This window comes from Lates calcarifer, linkage group LG7_2 (genome assembly GCF_001640805.2).
Source record: "Lates calcarifer isolate ASB-BC8 linkage group LG7_2, TLL_Latcal_v3, whole genome shotgun sequence".
In the NCBI taxonomy this organism is placed as follows: Eukaryota; Metazoa; Chordata; class Actinopteri; family Centropomidae; genus Lates; species Lates calcarifer.
In genome coordinates, this window is record NC_066854.1 from 1,147,699 (window position 1) to 1,164,260 (window position 16,562).

Consider the following 16,562-nt stretch of genomic DNA (forward strand, 5'->3'; position numbering starts at 1 on the left):
CTTACAGTTCTTAAATAAAATGGCAGTTTGTATTCGTGCAACTCACCATGATTATAAATTCCTGCTGCTGACGTTGAGGATCTGCAGTGGAAGCCTGCTGCTGGTGTGTCTGCTAAGATTTGTCTGGTACTTATAGTTCATCCAAACTCTGTGGTAACAAGCTTTGTTGTCGATAAATGGGGGGTAACTGGGTTTAGCAGAGGGGAAAAGCCAATAATTCAGCTCTGGAACACAATGTGCAAACATGCTCCGCCACACATCAATAACCCGTCGTCCTGCACCAAGATAATGTATAACCCTGACCCCCACGCATGTCAGGCACATAGAAGACATTTAAGCCACAAGCAACAAAGCAAACTGTGCCTTGTTTTAGTGTTTGTGGAGTGCACTGAGATTAATGAAGTCAAGGCTCTGCGGGGCCTGAGATCTCCATGGAGACCTTCTGGAGTCAGTCAAGGATATTGAGTGAGATTCCCAAATATCTGTATAAATCCTCCTCATAGCTTACCCTCTCTGGCCTTTTCTTTTTAACAGTTTTTAAAAATCTAGTTTTAGACATCTTTTATTTCACTTTACTAGAGAAGAAAATATGCAGATTATTACAGGTGTACTTCTACGTTACATAGAGTCGAGGCTCATAACTTATAGTTTTAAAAGTCCATAGATACAGTCTCTGTGGTTGTTGACCTGCAGTCCTGTTCCCTCTCTGCTGTTTGATCCATTGTTGCAGTAGAGGAAGCCGCCCCCCCACCCTCTCCATGAGGCCCGGCTGGGTTGCTCTGTCGTGTTTTCCACATGATTGGGTGTCCTGTTGTTACAGAGACAGTGAAGGTCACACTGCTGGTCACAGTGCTGCAGCTGGTATGAAGCTCAGACTGTCAGCAACAATGTTGATTTACTCAACAACAAGGCCTGTAGCCTGATATGCAGTGTGTCAGCACTGGCTTGGTAACTGATACTAAATACATGCACACACAAAACAAGTTCAGAACAAGCAGATTATATAATGAGGCCGCTTTTAAACTGGCTTATATTAAATGCAGTTCAGTTTTTTTTAAGGCACGTTCTCTCTTAAAATCTGTTTTTTTTTCCTGATTTTATGACAGGAATTCACATTGAAGTGCATGTATTTGATGGACTGAAGTGATTTAAACCTAATTCTGCAAAGATTTAAAAGGGGATACAGCAAAACATGCTCAGCAGAGAAACTGAATCTTGGCCACACCACCACCTGCTGCTGTGCTAAAGGAAAAACAACAGTGTGTGCATGTGTCTCCTCTGGACGTCTTTTTACAGTCTCTGGAAGTTGTTCAATATAAAACTAATGAGTTTAAACAGATAAATGAATAAATATCTATTAATTTGGGACTAAATCAATATAACTGCTCTTTTACTTTGAAAGGGTGTCATTCGTTTCCAGTGTTTTGGTTCTAACGAGGAGATTTAAGGTTAATGCTCTGTAACGAATGTCATTCTGGTACTTTGGTACATTATTTAGTTAAAAACTTGAACAAAGATTAATTCAATAATAAATAAAACCTTACTTATTAAGAGTGAGATGCATCACACAAAGTTTCATTCATCTTTAATGTCTCTGATTTGATCCAACAGATGGTGCATTAGTTACCACATCTTCACTAACTCCACACAGTGTAAAAATAGTTTCTTCATGGGTTTTTTGTTTTTTAGACTCCCGGGAAACTAAAGAAAAATGTCTCCAAATCTGATCCAGTGTTACCCTTCATACAGAAGAAGACTACAAGTCCAGTCAGATAGTTCAAGACAGCACAGAGATCCTCCTGTCTCAGATAACTCCACCTAGATCAGTGGTAAATCTTCAGAAATAGTGGTAACTAAAGAAGATGAAGGAAAACAATCAGCAGCTGAGTTTAATGATAAGGTTTTGCATTTCATGCCTCAATGAAACGATTAACCAAAAATCAAAATAAAACCATATGTGCATTAGAAAAATTTAAGCCACACGTCAAGTCATGTCCTCAAAATGGCCGATAAAATAAATGAAAAACTACTGTTCCCTCTGATAAACCTACAAGCCCAAGAAACTGTAAAAGATTTTTGACAACGCAAGGTGAAGCCCTGCAGACATGCTGTTTATACCGCTGGTGTTCTCCAGGGCTCTAGTCTAGGACACCTGCAGTTTTTTTGACAATCACAACCACATTTCATCATCGAGCGATCCCACCTGGTGTCACAGTGTTTGTTGTGTTACAAAGTAAATGACAATACAATCAAATGCTTCATGCAAGGAACTGTTGACAATACACAACATAGGTATTTTGACATTCATACAGTACATCCATGACTTATTTCTCCTTTTTTAAATATTGCTAACACGTCGTTTTGTGTTCCGTTTCAGTTCAGCAAAACATAAATAATTTAGGAATAAGAGAAAAGACAAATTAATAAGTTCTAAGTTTGATTTGTAATTTGACATCTCGATCTTTTAACTTTTAACAACTGCACAAACATCACATTGAGATGTCTTTGTATTTCAGTGCACATTTCTAATCATGCTGTACCATTGCATTTTGCTGTGTAGATTTGACTTTGTCTCAGATAACACATGTGAGGAGTTTGGGGAGGAGAGGAGGAAGAGCAGAATCTTTAGGTGACATGAACCTCAAACCTTCTGGGTGAAGTTTTCAGGGAAAACACCTTTGGCTGAAATATCTTTCTTCTGCAGCCACTGAGACTCCTGCAAGCCCATGAGCCAGCCGTCGTCCTGCAGAGAGACAGAAACACTGAGGATGAGCTTCAGGTAAACGCTGACACCACTGACAGGTTGTTTTTAGATATTTAAAAAGGTGTTAAAGTTACAGATTATACCTCAAAGTGAGCGACAACACCGGGACAAAGCGTATGTGACTGACCTGCTCATCTGGGTTGTCAAAGGCCACAACCAGCACCACATCTCCGACCTTCAGCTCCAGCTCATCACCGATCAGTGGCAGCGTAGTCGTGTATCGCTTTTACCTGGAGTAAAGAAGCCAAGATAAAGGTTTTGACTGAATGATACAGAATCTTATTAGAGGGTGTGCTGTGTTTTACAACTGAAATGACAGGGGAGCGTCACCTTGTAGAGGAATCCTGGAGGGAGTTCACCATCAGAGCCATTGGTCACCGCACTCTGTACCGAAACAGAAACAGTCCAGGTGTGTTATTACACACTGAATTCAAGTATTACAAAGAAGAGAGAGCAAAGTGAGAAAAAAAGAAGAGAGGATGTGAAAAGAGGAGGAGTTTTTGTGACTGGACTTCCAGGCTTTAACCTGCGATCTTCTCCCCACCGAGGTCCCACCTGCGTCCCCATCCACCCAACTCTACCTGGGCCTCCTCCTCCATCGCCCCAGTCCCCCTGCTCCACATTGCCGCCTTCGTCATCCCAGTTGGGCTCGGTGTACGACTGAGCGGCGTAGCCTCCGTTCGTCGTTCCAGCTTTCCTGACCCTGAGCCGTCTCTGCCTCGTCCCAGTCTGGCTGGGTGTAGCTCTGAGCGGCCTCATTGTAATCCCAGCCGCCCTCAGCCTCCTCTGGGTACTCGTCATCGTCAGGCTGAGGCTCCTGCTCTGCGGCGGCACGGTCTTGCTACGAGGTCAGGGGTTGTGGGGTAATTGCGGTGGTGGGTTTGGGTTGGGAGATGGATGGGAGGAGGTGGTGTTGTGGAGCGTTGATGCAAGAGGAGCATAGGGTTGGCAAAGTGTATAATAAAGGTCATAAAGCCAGAGGAAGGAGGTGTGGATGAAAAAAGATGCAGTTGGAGCGTTTATAAAAATATAGAAGGATGGACAGCTCTGGTTCCTGCTCTGCCATGTTGCCTTTTAAAAATCTAAATCAGATGAACCCATGCTTACCCATGAGTCCCATGATGGATCCTTTCCACGTGGGCAGTGAGAGACAAGACAACCAGAGAGGTGAACGAGTGTAAAACACTCCCATCACAGTCTTTAAACACATCACACACCCAGAGACTCAACACTGCCAGTGATGGACAACACAGAAGAATAAACTACACCAACCAAGAAGAGGAGGCAGAGATAAACTGGCTCTTCAAAGACACAAAACTTAATTTCCTGTCTTGATGAATGGTGCTGCGTCCTCCTCTGAATCATTCCCAGGTGCAGGGCAGGTCCATGACTGCCTCGCTGTTCCTCCTCTGTCTTTTAAATATTCACCTTATCCATCTCCATCATCTATAAATCTAATCGGCTATTAAGTATCAAGCAAAACAAACATGCAAAGTGAGGCTGAGTGGGCATGCACGTAACAAAACCATGCAGTGGATTTATTCAAATTAGAATAAGAGAACTAGAGGTTTGTTTCCTGATGTCACACACACGTTCAAATATTTCCTCCTATGTTTACATGCAGTCTAAACTTTAGCTGTCAGCTCTCAGGTCGAATTTGGCCTGAAAAAGAGTCAAATTCTACAGACATTTGACTCTAAAAGTCAAAACTACTGAACAAAATGCTGCATTTTTACAGCAGCTGCTGGTGTTAGAGTTTAAAACTGGACTAAAATCAAATAAACTGGTGTATTCAGCTGCATGGAAACACAGTGTCTGACCCTCCCTCTGCTGGTTTTTGCACACCCACCTTAGGAACTGGAATTGTGACGGGCTGTACTACCTCCACATCCCAGTCCAGCAGGTTCACCCCTGACCAGGGCTCACACTGCTTCACACACACACACACATATATGCACACACACATGAGGTTAGGAGGGTTACTGTGTAGGAAAATGATCTCTGTAGAAGTGAAGAGTCACGTTCAGCTCACTGGAGTTTTGTACAGATCTTCAGTTCAAACCGACCTATTGCCTTTGACTAAACAAATCCTGAGTCTCCTGCAGATGTTTACAGTCGCTCAGATCATACAGGAGGTCAGTGAGTCGGTCTGACCTGCTGTGTCGTCGTGGAGTCTGCGTTAGCGTCGGCCTTGTCGTTGCCCGGGCCGGCGTGCTGCTGCCTCTGGTCCGGAGACGGCGTCAGTCTCGGGGGAGGCCGACTGGGAGGTGGGCCGGGCTTCTGCACCGCCAGGAGGATTAAATCAGAACCACACGGCACACACACGTACAGGCACATGCAAGAGCAGTGAAGCAGGCAGAGACATGTTAGTACACACAACATGAGCTTTTGTGCAAGAAATATTCTGCAACAACCTACTTATCAGAAAGCTGCAGAGAAAACTACTTCAAATGAAATCAGGATGATTTCAGTCTCTGTTTTGGAACCAGTGTAAAAGTTGAGGATGCATTTGTTCCCTTTAACTCTTTTTACCTTTGGTGCTGAGCCGGCTGATTCACTGTGGTTGGCTTCCTCACTGAGAGAGGGAGGAGAAGGGAGAGGAACAACAGGAAGAAGAGAGGGGAGAGAGAGTCAGCAGATAACAGATGAATGATAAGAAAAGCTCCAAACAGCTCCACACGAGGGCGACAAAAAACCTCAAACATCATCTGAATCTCAACAGGTGAAACATGGCCGCCGTCACGCTCAGATAGACACATACAGAGTGTTACTGACAGCAAACAAACACGGACGTGTCACTGCAGCATGAAAGTTAGAGAAGCAAACAAAGTTACAGGTTTAAATGTCAAACATCTGGACACGATCAACTCTCACTCATGAGAAAACAAATTCTTCTGCTGCTGAAACCCGATGATTAGTTCACGTTGAAGATGAAAATGAAGCGAAGCGAGCATGCTCAGCCAACGAGGACCAAAGTGCTGCAGATTTTACCTCTTTGCACCATCTTCCTGTCTTGGCTGCTGCAGTACCACCTTTTCTACAGTAGGGGGCGGTGTGATGTACATGTGTTTCATTCATTTGTTCTACATGTCATTGGATATTTAACATAGAAACTGCTGGAACCATGGAGGGATTACTGGACCGGCCTGGACCTGAGCCTCTTAGAGGTTTTTAATAGAGTCTCCTCACATTTCTTTTGGGAGGATAATGACAGGACCACAAAGAGACGCAGGACAACCACAAACAAATCAGAGGAAACAACTACAGAGAAACACAAAATGACTGGAAGGAGACGCAAACTGTCGACAAACAGATTAAAAAAAACACAAAAAGATGCAAATTGATGACAAAAAGTTGCTAAGTTGCCACAAAAACATGCAAAACAACACAAAAACTCAAAATGACGACATACAACACAGACTCTCGGTCTGGGCGTCTTGCTCCTGTGTAGGAGGGGCAGTAATCCGTCCATGGTTTTAACTAAAACACTCTGTTGAGTTCACTCACTTGAGCTGCCGCTGCTCCTCCAGTTTGGTCATGATGTCGTTCAGGTTTTGGCTGAGCTGAGGAGACAACACACACACACACAGACACACAAACATCACTGACTGATCAAAGAATCAATCTATGGCTTCGATCGGTTTGATCAATCAGACTCACCTTGCCCATTTCTCTGTGGAACTTCTCCTGATGACCGGCCAGACTCTGGAATGTGTTAACATAGACGCCAACACGTCTGCACACACACACACACAGACACACACACATTTTTAAAGCTGGAGTTGTGATGAAACTTTGTGCAGAGGGAGTTCAGTTTAAATAAAGTGTCTCACCTGTCCCACAGCGCTGGAAGCTCGTCCTGTAACTCCACGTTCAGCTCCTCGAAAATCTTCTGGGCTCGACCCAGGTCCTCCTCTGCCTGCACACACACACACACACACACACACACACACACACACACACACGAATATTAATCCATACATCTGTGTGTCTGTAATCCAAATTGTTTGAGACAGACAGTGTTCCATGAGCACACGTGCATGCAGACAAACACACAGGGTTTAATAACTGCTGTGAGGCATTCAATGACAGTGATGAAAAGCAAATAAAGGGAGTTTCTGTCAAATACATGTGGGTAGCTATGACACAACAAGAGCGTAAACAACTAGTTCTGATTGGGGATCAAATTATAACGAGGCTCTCTGCACATGATCGACAGCAGGATCGCGCCACGACGGCGAGGAGTTGGCGAGTTTGAAAGAGCGCGAGTAGAAACACAACAAGGCTGTAAAGGTGGACTGGTGATAAGGTGGACTGGTGATGAGTTTTCATATCATTTAGACACTCGTTAGCAACCGCCTTTTTTAAGACACGTAAAAGCTTCAAACATCAGGAGTGGGGGATTTACTGACCCATTTTATGTCGGAGAATAAAACCTGAAAATGTCTTGAGCTTGTGTTAAAACCACAGACCTTATTTCACACATTTAACCAGAAACACACTGACTCTGGGACGAGGGAACAGGAAGAGCTGACGTGCTAACATGCTAACTGACTTCCTGGTTCTAGGATCAGTCCTGCAGCTCTCTATAGTCATAGTTTTGTGTCATGATGTTGTTGGTTGTTAAAGAAAAAGTCTGAGGTTCACCAAAATCACGCCAATCCATCTCATAGTCGTTGAGATAAATTTGCAAACGTCTGCCGATCATGTGCAGGGAGCCTGGAGGACCAGGTTGACAGTTTTGGGGGGGTGGGAGGGGGGGAGGTCAGCGATGAACCAGAGTTTCACCTGGTTGTAGGAGAGGTTAGTCTGAGCCACCTGGTGGGCTGATATCAAACCCTGAGCCCAGCTGGGAGCCGCCATCTCCAACAGGGCTGCTGGCTAACCACACACACCATGCAGGAGGAGAGAGAGAGAGAGAGAGAGAGAGAGAGAGAGAGAGGAGAGGAGAGAGAGAGAGAGAGAGAGAGAGGTGGAAAGAAAAAAGAGGAAGGTAGAAGAGAGGAGAGAGCAAACAAGAACAATTCAAGACAAACGCAAAAATGTTAATTAGCATTAGAATAGGAAACAGTTTTCATAAAGACATGGGTTAATCAGCAAACAGACTGTAGTGTCACAGCAGTTTAAAGGATAACTCCAGTGTTTCTGAACCTTTCTGTGGTTTTGGGTGTAAATAACTGAAACTGACCACTGACAGACTCAGACTGTTATAATAAGTGTGTGACAACATTATGGACAGGATTCCTACAGAGACAGAGCTTTTTATTAAAGAGTAATAACCAGAAACATCTCTATATATCACACCAGACTCCATTGATAAAAGTGCTGATTTTACTGGAGCTGCTGGAATACCACTGCCTCCATCTGTTAGTGTGTCTGTATTACTGTGTGGTACTTTTACTCCAGTAAAGTATCTGATTACTTCTTCCACCACTGAAAGTCACACAGTAACACAGACACACTAACAGATGGAGGCAGTGGTATTCCAGCAGCTCCTGGTTAAATCCCTGTTTTTCTCTATGGAGTCTGGTAGAGATATATAGAGATGTTTCTGGTGACGATAACATAAACTGGTCAATGCTGCACCAACTCCAAAGATTTTCCCTAACACTCACTTACACCCAAAAACATGGGGAAATAAGGTCCAGGTTCAAAAACACTGGAGTTAGCCTTTAAGGTGGTATGAATTATTCATGCATCAATAATAACAAATACCACCTTAAGCCCAAAAAAGTCAGAGTTATTCCTAAACTTCAGTAAAAGCACCACACGCACAAACAGTTCATCAGACTACACAATGTGGACACGGACACACACACACACACACACACACACACACACACACACACTGGTGGTTACCTTGGCGATCTTGGCCTCGTCCTTCTTCTTTCCTTTCTGTAAGGAGGCGAAGTGATGCCTGGCGCTGTCAAAGTCCACCATCTTCCTGTCGCGCTTCGCTATACGAGCCTGCAGGAGAGCGCAGGTTAGAGCGCCTCATCACACACCTGAGCCACACTGTTACACTGGGTGACCTGTTCCTTCACCAGCATGAACACACACACCGTCCTGATGCATCCATTTGTCATAGTCTACTTAATACTCTTGCTATCAACGAAGCTTGATCCGAATAAAGTTTTATTTTGAACTTTTATTTTAACAGTTAAATACATTAATTCCTAATTTTTCAGAATAAAAGCCTTTTCTTCAATATTACAAAATAAAAGCACTGACTAAAGAATAAAAACATTCGCACCTTAATGTCAGGAAACTGAGTCAGGTACGTGTCCATGCACATCAGAGATTTGTCCGTGATGTTCTGGTGATAGTCCAACCACAGAGTGTCTGTGTCCTGAAACACACAACGCAGCAACACAGTTTATATCCTCACGAGCTGCTGCGGTCACGACCTGACGAACATCTAGAGTGGAGATACAGTCTGCTCTAAAACCAAACTGAACGTGTCTACGTCCTCTACCGCAGAGCTGGACCAGTGTTTCCCACACGAGGCCAAAACTGAAACCACCACCACCCAGAATAAAACCTGCTGTTTGTCCACGTGCTCCATCTTTCCAACAAAACATGTCACTAATCAGTCACTGATTATTGTTAAAATAACCCGCCCCGATCGGTGGGATACACTGGAAGCTCTCTGTGTTTTACCTCCAAGTTATTGTCCATCTCCTTCTCTATCATCTCCTTCAGGGTGGAAGGAGAGACGCATGCAGTTAAGAAAAAGAAAAGAGTTAGAAGAAGAAGAAGAAGGAGAAGACAGCGGATCATTTACAGAACCTCTGCTGTTATAGTTTCTGGATTTCAAGCAGAGATCAGCTGAGGTGGAAGCAGAGGTACGAGGGAAGAAGAAAGTCTTCCTGGTTTCTCGGTCTCACCTCTGCCAACGCGTCCATTTCCTCTTTGCCAAACCAGTCGGGTTCGTACATGTCGGCCAGACAGTCCTGCAGCCGCCGCGACGCATCGTGCAGAGCTGCAACATCAAACACACAATAAAGAGACACGGAGGCAGAGGAAACATTTCTTTAAGAGGCTATTTTGAAGTTTTCTCTGCTGCTGGTTGTGGTTTCTTTTCTCGCTATCGGAGAGTGATGAGACAGAGCGGTGTGGTCGCTCAGGTCGGAGGACAAACACAAACACTCTTACTTTTCACTGCTGTCACGTAGGCTTTCAGGTCTTTCTGCAGTTTGGTGCCTTCTGCCTGAAACAGCAAACACACACACACAGTGATTTGGGGCTTTTTGTCTGATAAAAAACTTGAGTGAAAGAAACTTTCAAGGCTCAAATAAAAGACGAGTGAAGGTGGAGAACGGCTTCTGACCATCTGCTTGTTGAAGTTGGCCACCATCTCCTCGAAGGCGGCGTCTCGGGTCTCGTCTGCTTTGCCGAGCTTCTGCAGGACCTGCGGCGAGAGACACACGACACGAGACGTACGACATCAGCCGGGTGTTTGTTCATCTATTCATTCGTCCAGGCCTCGTTTCATTCATGCTGCTTTGTTCTGATCTATAACTGGAGGCATGTTTCAGTCTATTTTCAGGCCGCCTGTCAAAGCCATGTGTCTCCCCTGCGTCTGCTGTTAACACCACCTGTGTGTGTGCGTGTGTGTGTGTGTGCCAGGATACGGAGGTCAAAGGTCAAAGCCTCTGTGACCTGCTGACACAAGCAGCCAGAGGTTTCTGATTTTCAGACATATTAAAGTCACTTACACATGCTGGACATGAAATAAGGGCCTGGCTGCACCGGACTCTTTTGAGGAGAAAGAATTAAAACACTGACGTCCATCATCCAACACAGCTGAGAGGATTTACCAGTTTAACACGGGACATTTTAACCAGTTCATTTTGATTCTCACCAACGTTCAGCAGCAGTGCAGAGAGAATAACCATAGCCATCTCTCTCCAGAATCATCCAGCAGCAGTTTATTATTAACCTGAGTGAAATCTGTAAGTGAAGCAGCTTTGTGTCTCCACACGGTTTCAGTTCTGCTTTTGCCTGATCCGACTAAACGACAGCAGACAGGAAGAACGAGACGAGACACTACCACAAACTGAAAACCATGGTGTAAACACTTCTGAAGCGCTTCAGTGAGCTCCATCAGAACAATGAGTGAGTGTTTCAGCACAGGTGTTTTCACTTGTTCTCATCAGGAAACACCTGAGCTCTGTGAACAGGTAGAGTCAGAGTCAGAGGAGTCTGATCATTAAAAAAAAAATGTAATGAATGAAGAGAACTTCTCTGCACAAAAAGAGAAACTGGAGTTTTCCTCCTCTTATATTATTTGTTTAAAAAATAAATATAATTTGATCTATTTTTATTTCTGTATTATGTTTATTTATATTTATTGTTCACATTACTTTATCTATATTTTTGTATATTCCTATCTTTATCTGTGGTTTTTGATTATTGATTTTTTTATTTTATTTTATTCCACTTGAGTTTTTTCTTTCACTACTTTTCCTATTGATATTTATTATTTTATTTTTAACGTGTTTATATTTTCTCTGTGTCTGTGTCTCTGCAGGTAAACGTCAGTCGACCAGTTTCGAGCAGAAATCAAGAAGTTTTGTTGTTGCTCGTCGTGGGACAAGGTCACGGCAGATAATCTGATCAGACGGCCGATGGCGAGCACACGGACGAGCCTCCACCTCCACCACCACCTGCCGCCCTAATCCTGTGACGGATACACAAACCACCATCAACACCTCGGAGGGGACTTCCCCACCGCTGCAGCACACACACCTGCTCCCTGAGTCCACAGCCTGTTTATAGCTCCAGTAAAAGCCTCATCAGGCAAAAGCATCACAAGTTAAAGGCAGATGTGTCGTGGTGCATTCAGGTGCTCCTCCTGTGCATGTATGTGCAGAGGGAACATGTTATTTCCACAGTGAATTCAGGTGTAGAGTGTAGCGCTCTGTAACTGTGTTCACAGGAGGCCAAGGGTGTTCAGTTACACCCCCCAAAAATACACACACACAGGCAGTTTGTGGGGTATTAAGAGTGATGAGGAGGAGGCCCGGGTTTGGGGAGGGGGTGTATCTATGTATAGCCCCACTCCCTGAGCCCTGCCCACAGCAGTGAGGCATGCTGGGAGTCCTGGGAGGGAGGGACAGGTGCTGGGGCCAAGCAGGGCAACTTCGAGGTTTGATAAGTTTGGATTCGAGTTTCTAAACTTAGAGGGTTGTAAAAATATCTGCGCTTATTCTAACAACCTTCAAATAGATATTTTAATAAAGCGCTCGTGTGTCATGAAGTCTGTGAGCCGATGCATGGCAGGATAGACATCTGGGGAGGTGTGGCGTTCAGGGGGACAGGGCGGGGGGGTCAAGGAGGGGTGAGACCTTTAGGTGCAGAGAGGGGCGAGGTCGGTGTCAGGGGGTCCTGCCTCTTTGACTCCCAGCACCACACCTCCTCCATCACCACCACACTCATCTGCAGAAATTTTCCCAGCATGCTCTGCAGCACAGCTGAGCGGGGGGGGGGGCTGGTCATGAGCCACTGACGTTACATCGCTATGACAACCACGGCGACACCCAGAGGAGGCCAGGGATTATTGTGTCAGCTGGTCTGAATCAAATTATAACTTACAGTGAAACGTGAAACTGTTTCCATCAGTTGCTCTCTCTGCTGTTCAAAATGTAATCCATTACTGGAAAAGTAATCACATTACTGCAACCTGGTCAACACCAGGCTGTAACAACTCCACTGGGAATGTTTCCTCGTGACCTGAGTGACAGCAGTACGCCTGGAAGCATCGCTTTGCATCATTACCAGACTCCATTGACAAAAACAGGGATTTAACCAGGAGCTGCTGGAATACCACTGCCTCCATCTGTTAGTGTGTCTGTGTTACTGTGTGACTTTCAGTGGAGGAAGAAGTAATCAGATACTTTACTGAAGTAAAAGTACCACACAGTAACACAGACACACTAACAGATGGAGGCAGTGGTATTCCAGCAGCTCCCAGTAAAATCCCTATTTTTGTCAATGGAGTCTGGTACTGATAAATAGCAGTGTTTCCTTGTGTATTCTTCGTGCTGTCCAAGGTTCAAAAACACCTGAGTTATCCTTTAAACGATTAGCAAAGTAGTTGCCAATCAATCCTAAGGCTCACAGGTTAGTAAACATGATCGTGCTGCGTTCATGTTCCAGGATTTCTGAGCATCGCTGCTCAAATTTCAGTTTCATCTCATTTTGTGATTCTAAAACGTCCTCCTGCTCACTCGCTGAACAGCAGCAGATGCGGGAGAGTAAAAACGTAAAGTAAGTGAACGCAGAGCTGGACGAGGTGAGGGGTGGAGGGCAGCGTGCCAGCAGACAGACAGCTGAAGCCGGCGCTCCCCTCCTCCACCTCTGCCGGCCTTCAGAGGGAAGATGATACTCTGACCTTCCTCTACACCACCAGCGCTCCGGCTGAAAGCCTCGCTATCGCCTGAGAGTTTGTCACACCGGCTACAAACACCTGCTTTTCTCTTGTTTTTGTTGCTTTCTGAGTTAACTTCTAGATCTAAGGTTGTAATCTGACTTTTAATGCCTTTAAATACAACAGAAATCATCACAGAGGTTAGGGTTAAAACTTCCTACTTCCCAATGTTCCCTTCAGAGCTAAAACAGCTCCCCCTGTCTGGAAAACACCAGGCAGATGATCCAAAACCTCCTGCAGGAGTCCAGCTCTCAACCCCAGCCAGACGTGCTACACCCCGACCTCTACACCCTCACTCTCCACCTCACTACATGCAGACCACACCGCCCACACCAGGACCCGAACTGTCAAATTTAGGAGTAATTTCTAAGGAGGCTGGTCGCCAGGTTGAGTCTTTACAGAGACCAAAACATGAGCAGAAGATGGAGATGCTGCACAAAAGCAGGCGGATGGATACGCTGTTTTTCATCAAGAAATAGTTCCAGCAAGTTCCAGAGTGAAGCTGAACTGTAGATCAGTTAAAGACTAGTGTTCATCTCTGATATCCAGCCAGGAAATCCTGGAAATATCAAGACTTTTAAATGGAGTTTAGTGTGTTTGTTACAGCCACAGCACTTCCTGCTGCAGGCGCCGGGGATCATGGGTAATATACACTGCTCGGAGGCTGCTGTTACTTAGGAAAAGTCACACAGTGTTGCTTTAAACGGACAAAACACAGACAATCAGTGATCTTCATTATAAGGTGTATTTCTGCCAGGCTAGCAGTTTCCCCCCGCTTTCAGTCTTTATGCTAAGCTAAGCTAATCGCCCCCTGACTCTCTTGCAAAGAAACAAGTGGATTTCCTCAATACTGCACTGACAAATGTTTCATCAGTGTCTTTCTGTTTGGAGAACTTGATTTATTTTCATTTGTTTTGAGAAAATCTCACTTTAAAACTCAATTACAGATAAAAATGACTTTAACAGAAGGAGACAGTCTGAGGTTTCGACACGAAGCGGTGAAATATGTGCAGCTGCCACCAGGAATGAGCAGATATTCATCGGAGTGTTGAGGAAGGAGGAGGAGGAGGAGGGTTAGGGTTACAAATTTAATCCTGAGTGTTCATCAACAGCCTCGAGTCTCTGTAAACTGGAAACACCGAGCGACTGACAGAAACAAACAGAGAACAATAAGTGGTTTAAAATGTAAGTCTCTGTGACTGACTGACAGCACTCCTGGTGTCGTACTGAGGTGATTAGAGGGTAAAACCTCGGCAGGCTTAAGCAACAAGAGTGATTAGGACAATAATAACTCACAGAGCTGGACACAGACCGTCGATCGGGTTTCATTCTGTCGCTTTTAGAGCTCCTCCTGCAGCCTGATGTCGGAGCCATAATTCAGTTTTCTGCTTAGTTAGTCTGCAAATGAGCTTCTTGACTTTAAACGTGTTGTAACTGTGGCTGTTGTCAGGTAATAAATCTTGTATCTCAACCATAAACACAGGATTTTAGAGAATTTCTCTCAACTTCTTCTTTCTCCAGCTGATTTAAAACCATAAAAACACCTGATCTGACTGATGTTTTTTATGCTCAAAGTTGTTCACACAGCAGCTGAACTGAATTCTAATCTTCTGCGCTTTTACTGTGAAAACCTTGACTTCTTCCTCCTCCTCTTGTGAGCACATGATCACACCTGATTTTAACACTGGAACATGTCAAGTACATAAGAATCCATCACCCCTCCTCTGGTGGAAAACCTCAGCCCTGCAGCTGGTTGCAGGTTCAGCCAGTGTCCTGCTCAAGGGCACTTCAGCAGTGAGCTGACCGCTGATAATGAAACATGATTCACCCCTGAAAACATACAGTGTGTTTGGCAGATTTTAAGGGTGTTTTACTCATTAAAAAACATAAGTAAGGACAGAATTTAAGGGATTTTCTTAGTGATGGAGCAGGTAGTTTCTTCTTAGTTTAAATGCTAAATTAAAACCTTCAGCAAGTCTCTTGTTACTGTGAATTTACTGCACTGTTTAAGGGTTTTTTTAAGGGTTGGAATAGCATGAAACACATCCTTGAATGACCTTAATGTTGTTCAGTCAGAGATTAGCTTTAGCTGTGACTTGCTAAATGGCACAATGTTGATATTTTGGGGTTGAGACTGACAAGTGAAGTTCATATTTATTATTTTTACTCATTAAAACACCTTAAATCGTTCAGATAAGCCATTAAACTTAAAGGTAAATTTGGGTTTCTGGTTTAGCATCTTACTGACGCTAATTTAAGGAGTTTTTAATGAGTTTTCTGCTCAGTTTTTTGCTAAATGCGATGAAAAACACCTTTAATTTAGCTGCTTGTTAACGACTCAAGGCTGAGCTTCAGGTAAAGGTTCATGTAAAAGTTAAACCGAGCAGAAACGCCATTAAAAACACCGTAATGTGTGGCAGCCTGTTAATTAGCCCATTACCTGCCTGGTTTACAACATAATTAAACGGTGGCTGAGGTCGTATTTGAAGGTAAAATCCAGAAGGATCCAGTTTCACAGGAGGACACGGTGTCCCGCTGCTCAATGAAAAGTTTCTTACCTTCTCCTGCGCCCTGGTGAGCCGCTTCTGGACGTTGATGGCCAGTTTCCCGGCGGTGACCCCTTTCCCTATCTCGGCCATGTCGAGGGTGCGTGGAGGGCTCCCGGGTTAGAGTGGTCGGAACCAGCGAGGAAGAAGAAGAAGAAGGAGCAGAAGAAGAAGAGGAGGAGGAGGAGGAGGAGGAGGAAGGGCAGAGGGAGGAGAGCCTCAGTCTGGATACCGACGGTGCGTAAAACCCCTCCGGAGGGAGACTTGGCTCACAGCGCGTAACTCTAATCCCGGTGACAGCTTCTTAAAGGTGCAATGCGTAATTTAATCCGGGTTGTGTGTCTGCGTGTGTCCGTGTGTGTCTGTGTGTGTGAGATAAAACAAAACAAAAGAATAAAACAGCAGAGAGCAGGTGGAGTTTGGTGCAGAGCGCAGACAGTCAGAGTCAGAGAGCGTCCTGTTCTCGCCTCTTACTGTTAATTGATGGAGACTTGAGCTCGATATGGAGAGATATTAGGTTTCCTCCTCAGTCATCCTCTTAAAGGCGCAGCGGGCTCGTGTTATTATTAGCCGACAACTGTTGCATACATGCAACTGGTGCGTCGCTGTCTTTTACGCACGGCTTTATTTTTGCGCACAGGGCGGTTTCCAGTCAGATGTGAGGGCTAAATCAGTCCTGACCCCCCCACAGCCCCCTAACCTTCCTCTGCAGACACACACTCATCAGCTGCACCAATATAACGACACACGGCTCCTGGTTTTGGAACAGGAAGTCAGTAGATGTCAGTAAAGGTGCGTTCACGTGTCACCAGCACCAGAG

The 16,562-nt window shown here is 44.7% G+C and overlaps 1 protein-coding gene across 1 annotated transcript; it reads right to left on the minus strand.

The window, feature by feature from the left end:
- Positions 1–1,568: 1,568 nt before the first annotated feature.
- Positions 1,569–16,247, minus strand: bin1b (bridging integrator 1b). The gene is given in 15 exon segments (XM_051065916.1): positions 1,569–2,743; positions 2,892–2,960; positions 2,962–2,994; positions 3,095–3,148; positions 4,919–5,044; positions 5,297–5,339; positions 6,272–6,327; positions 6,425–6,500; positions 6,598–6,683; positions 8,624–8,731; positions 9,018–9,113; positions 9,652–9,746; positions 9,920–9,974; positions 10,095–10,175; positions 15,755–16,247. Coding segments are annotated over 15 exon segments (1,161 nt in total). The 5' UTR covers positions 15,836–16,247; the 3' UTR covers positions 1,569–2,641.
- Positions 16,248–16,562: the final 315 nt, after the last annotated feature.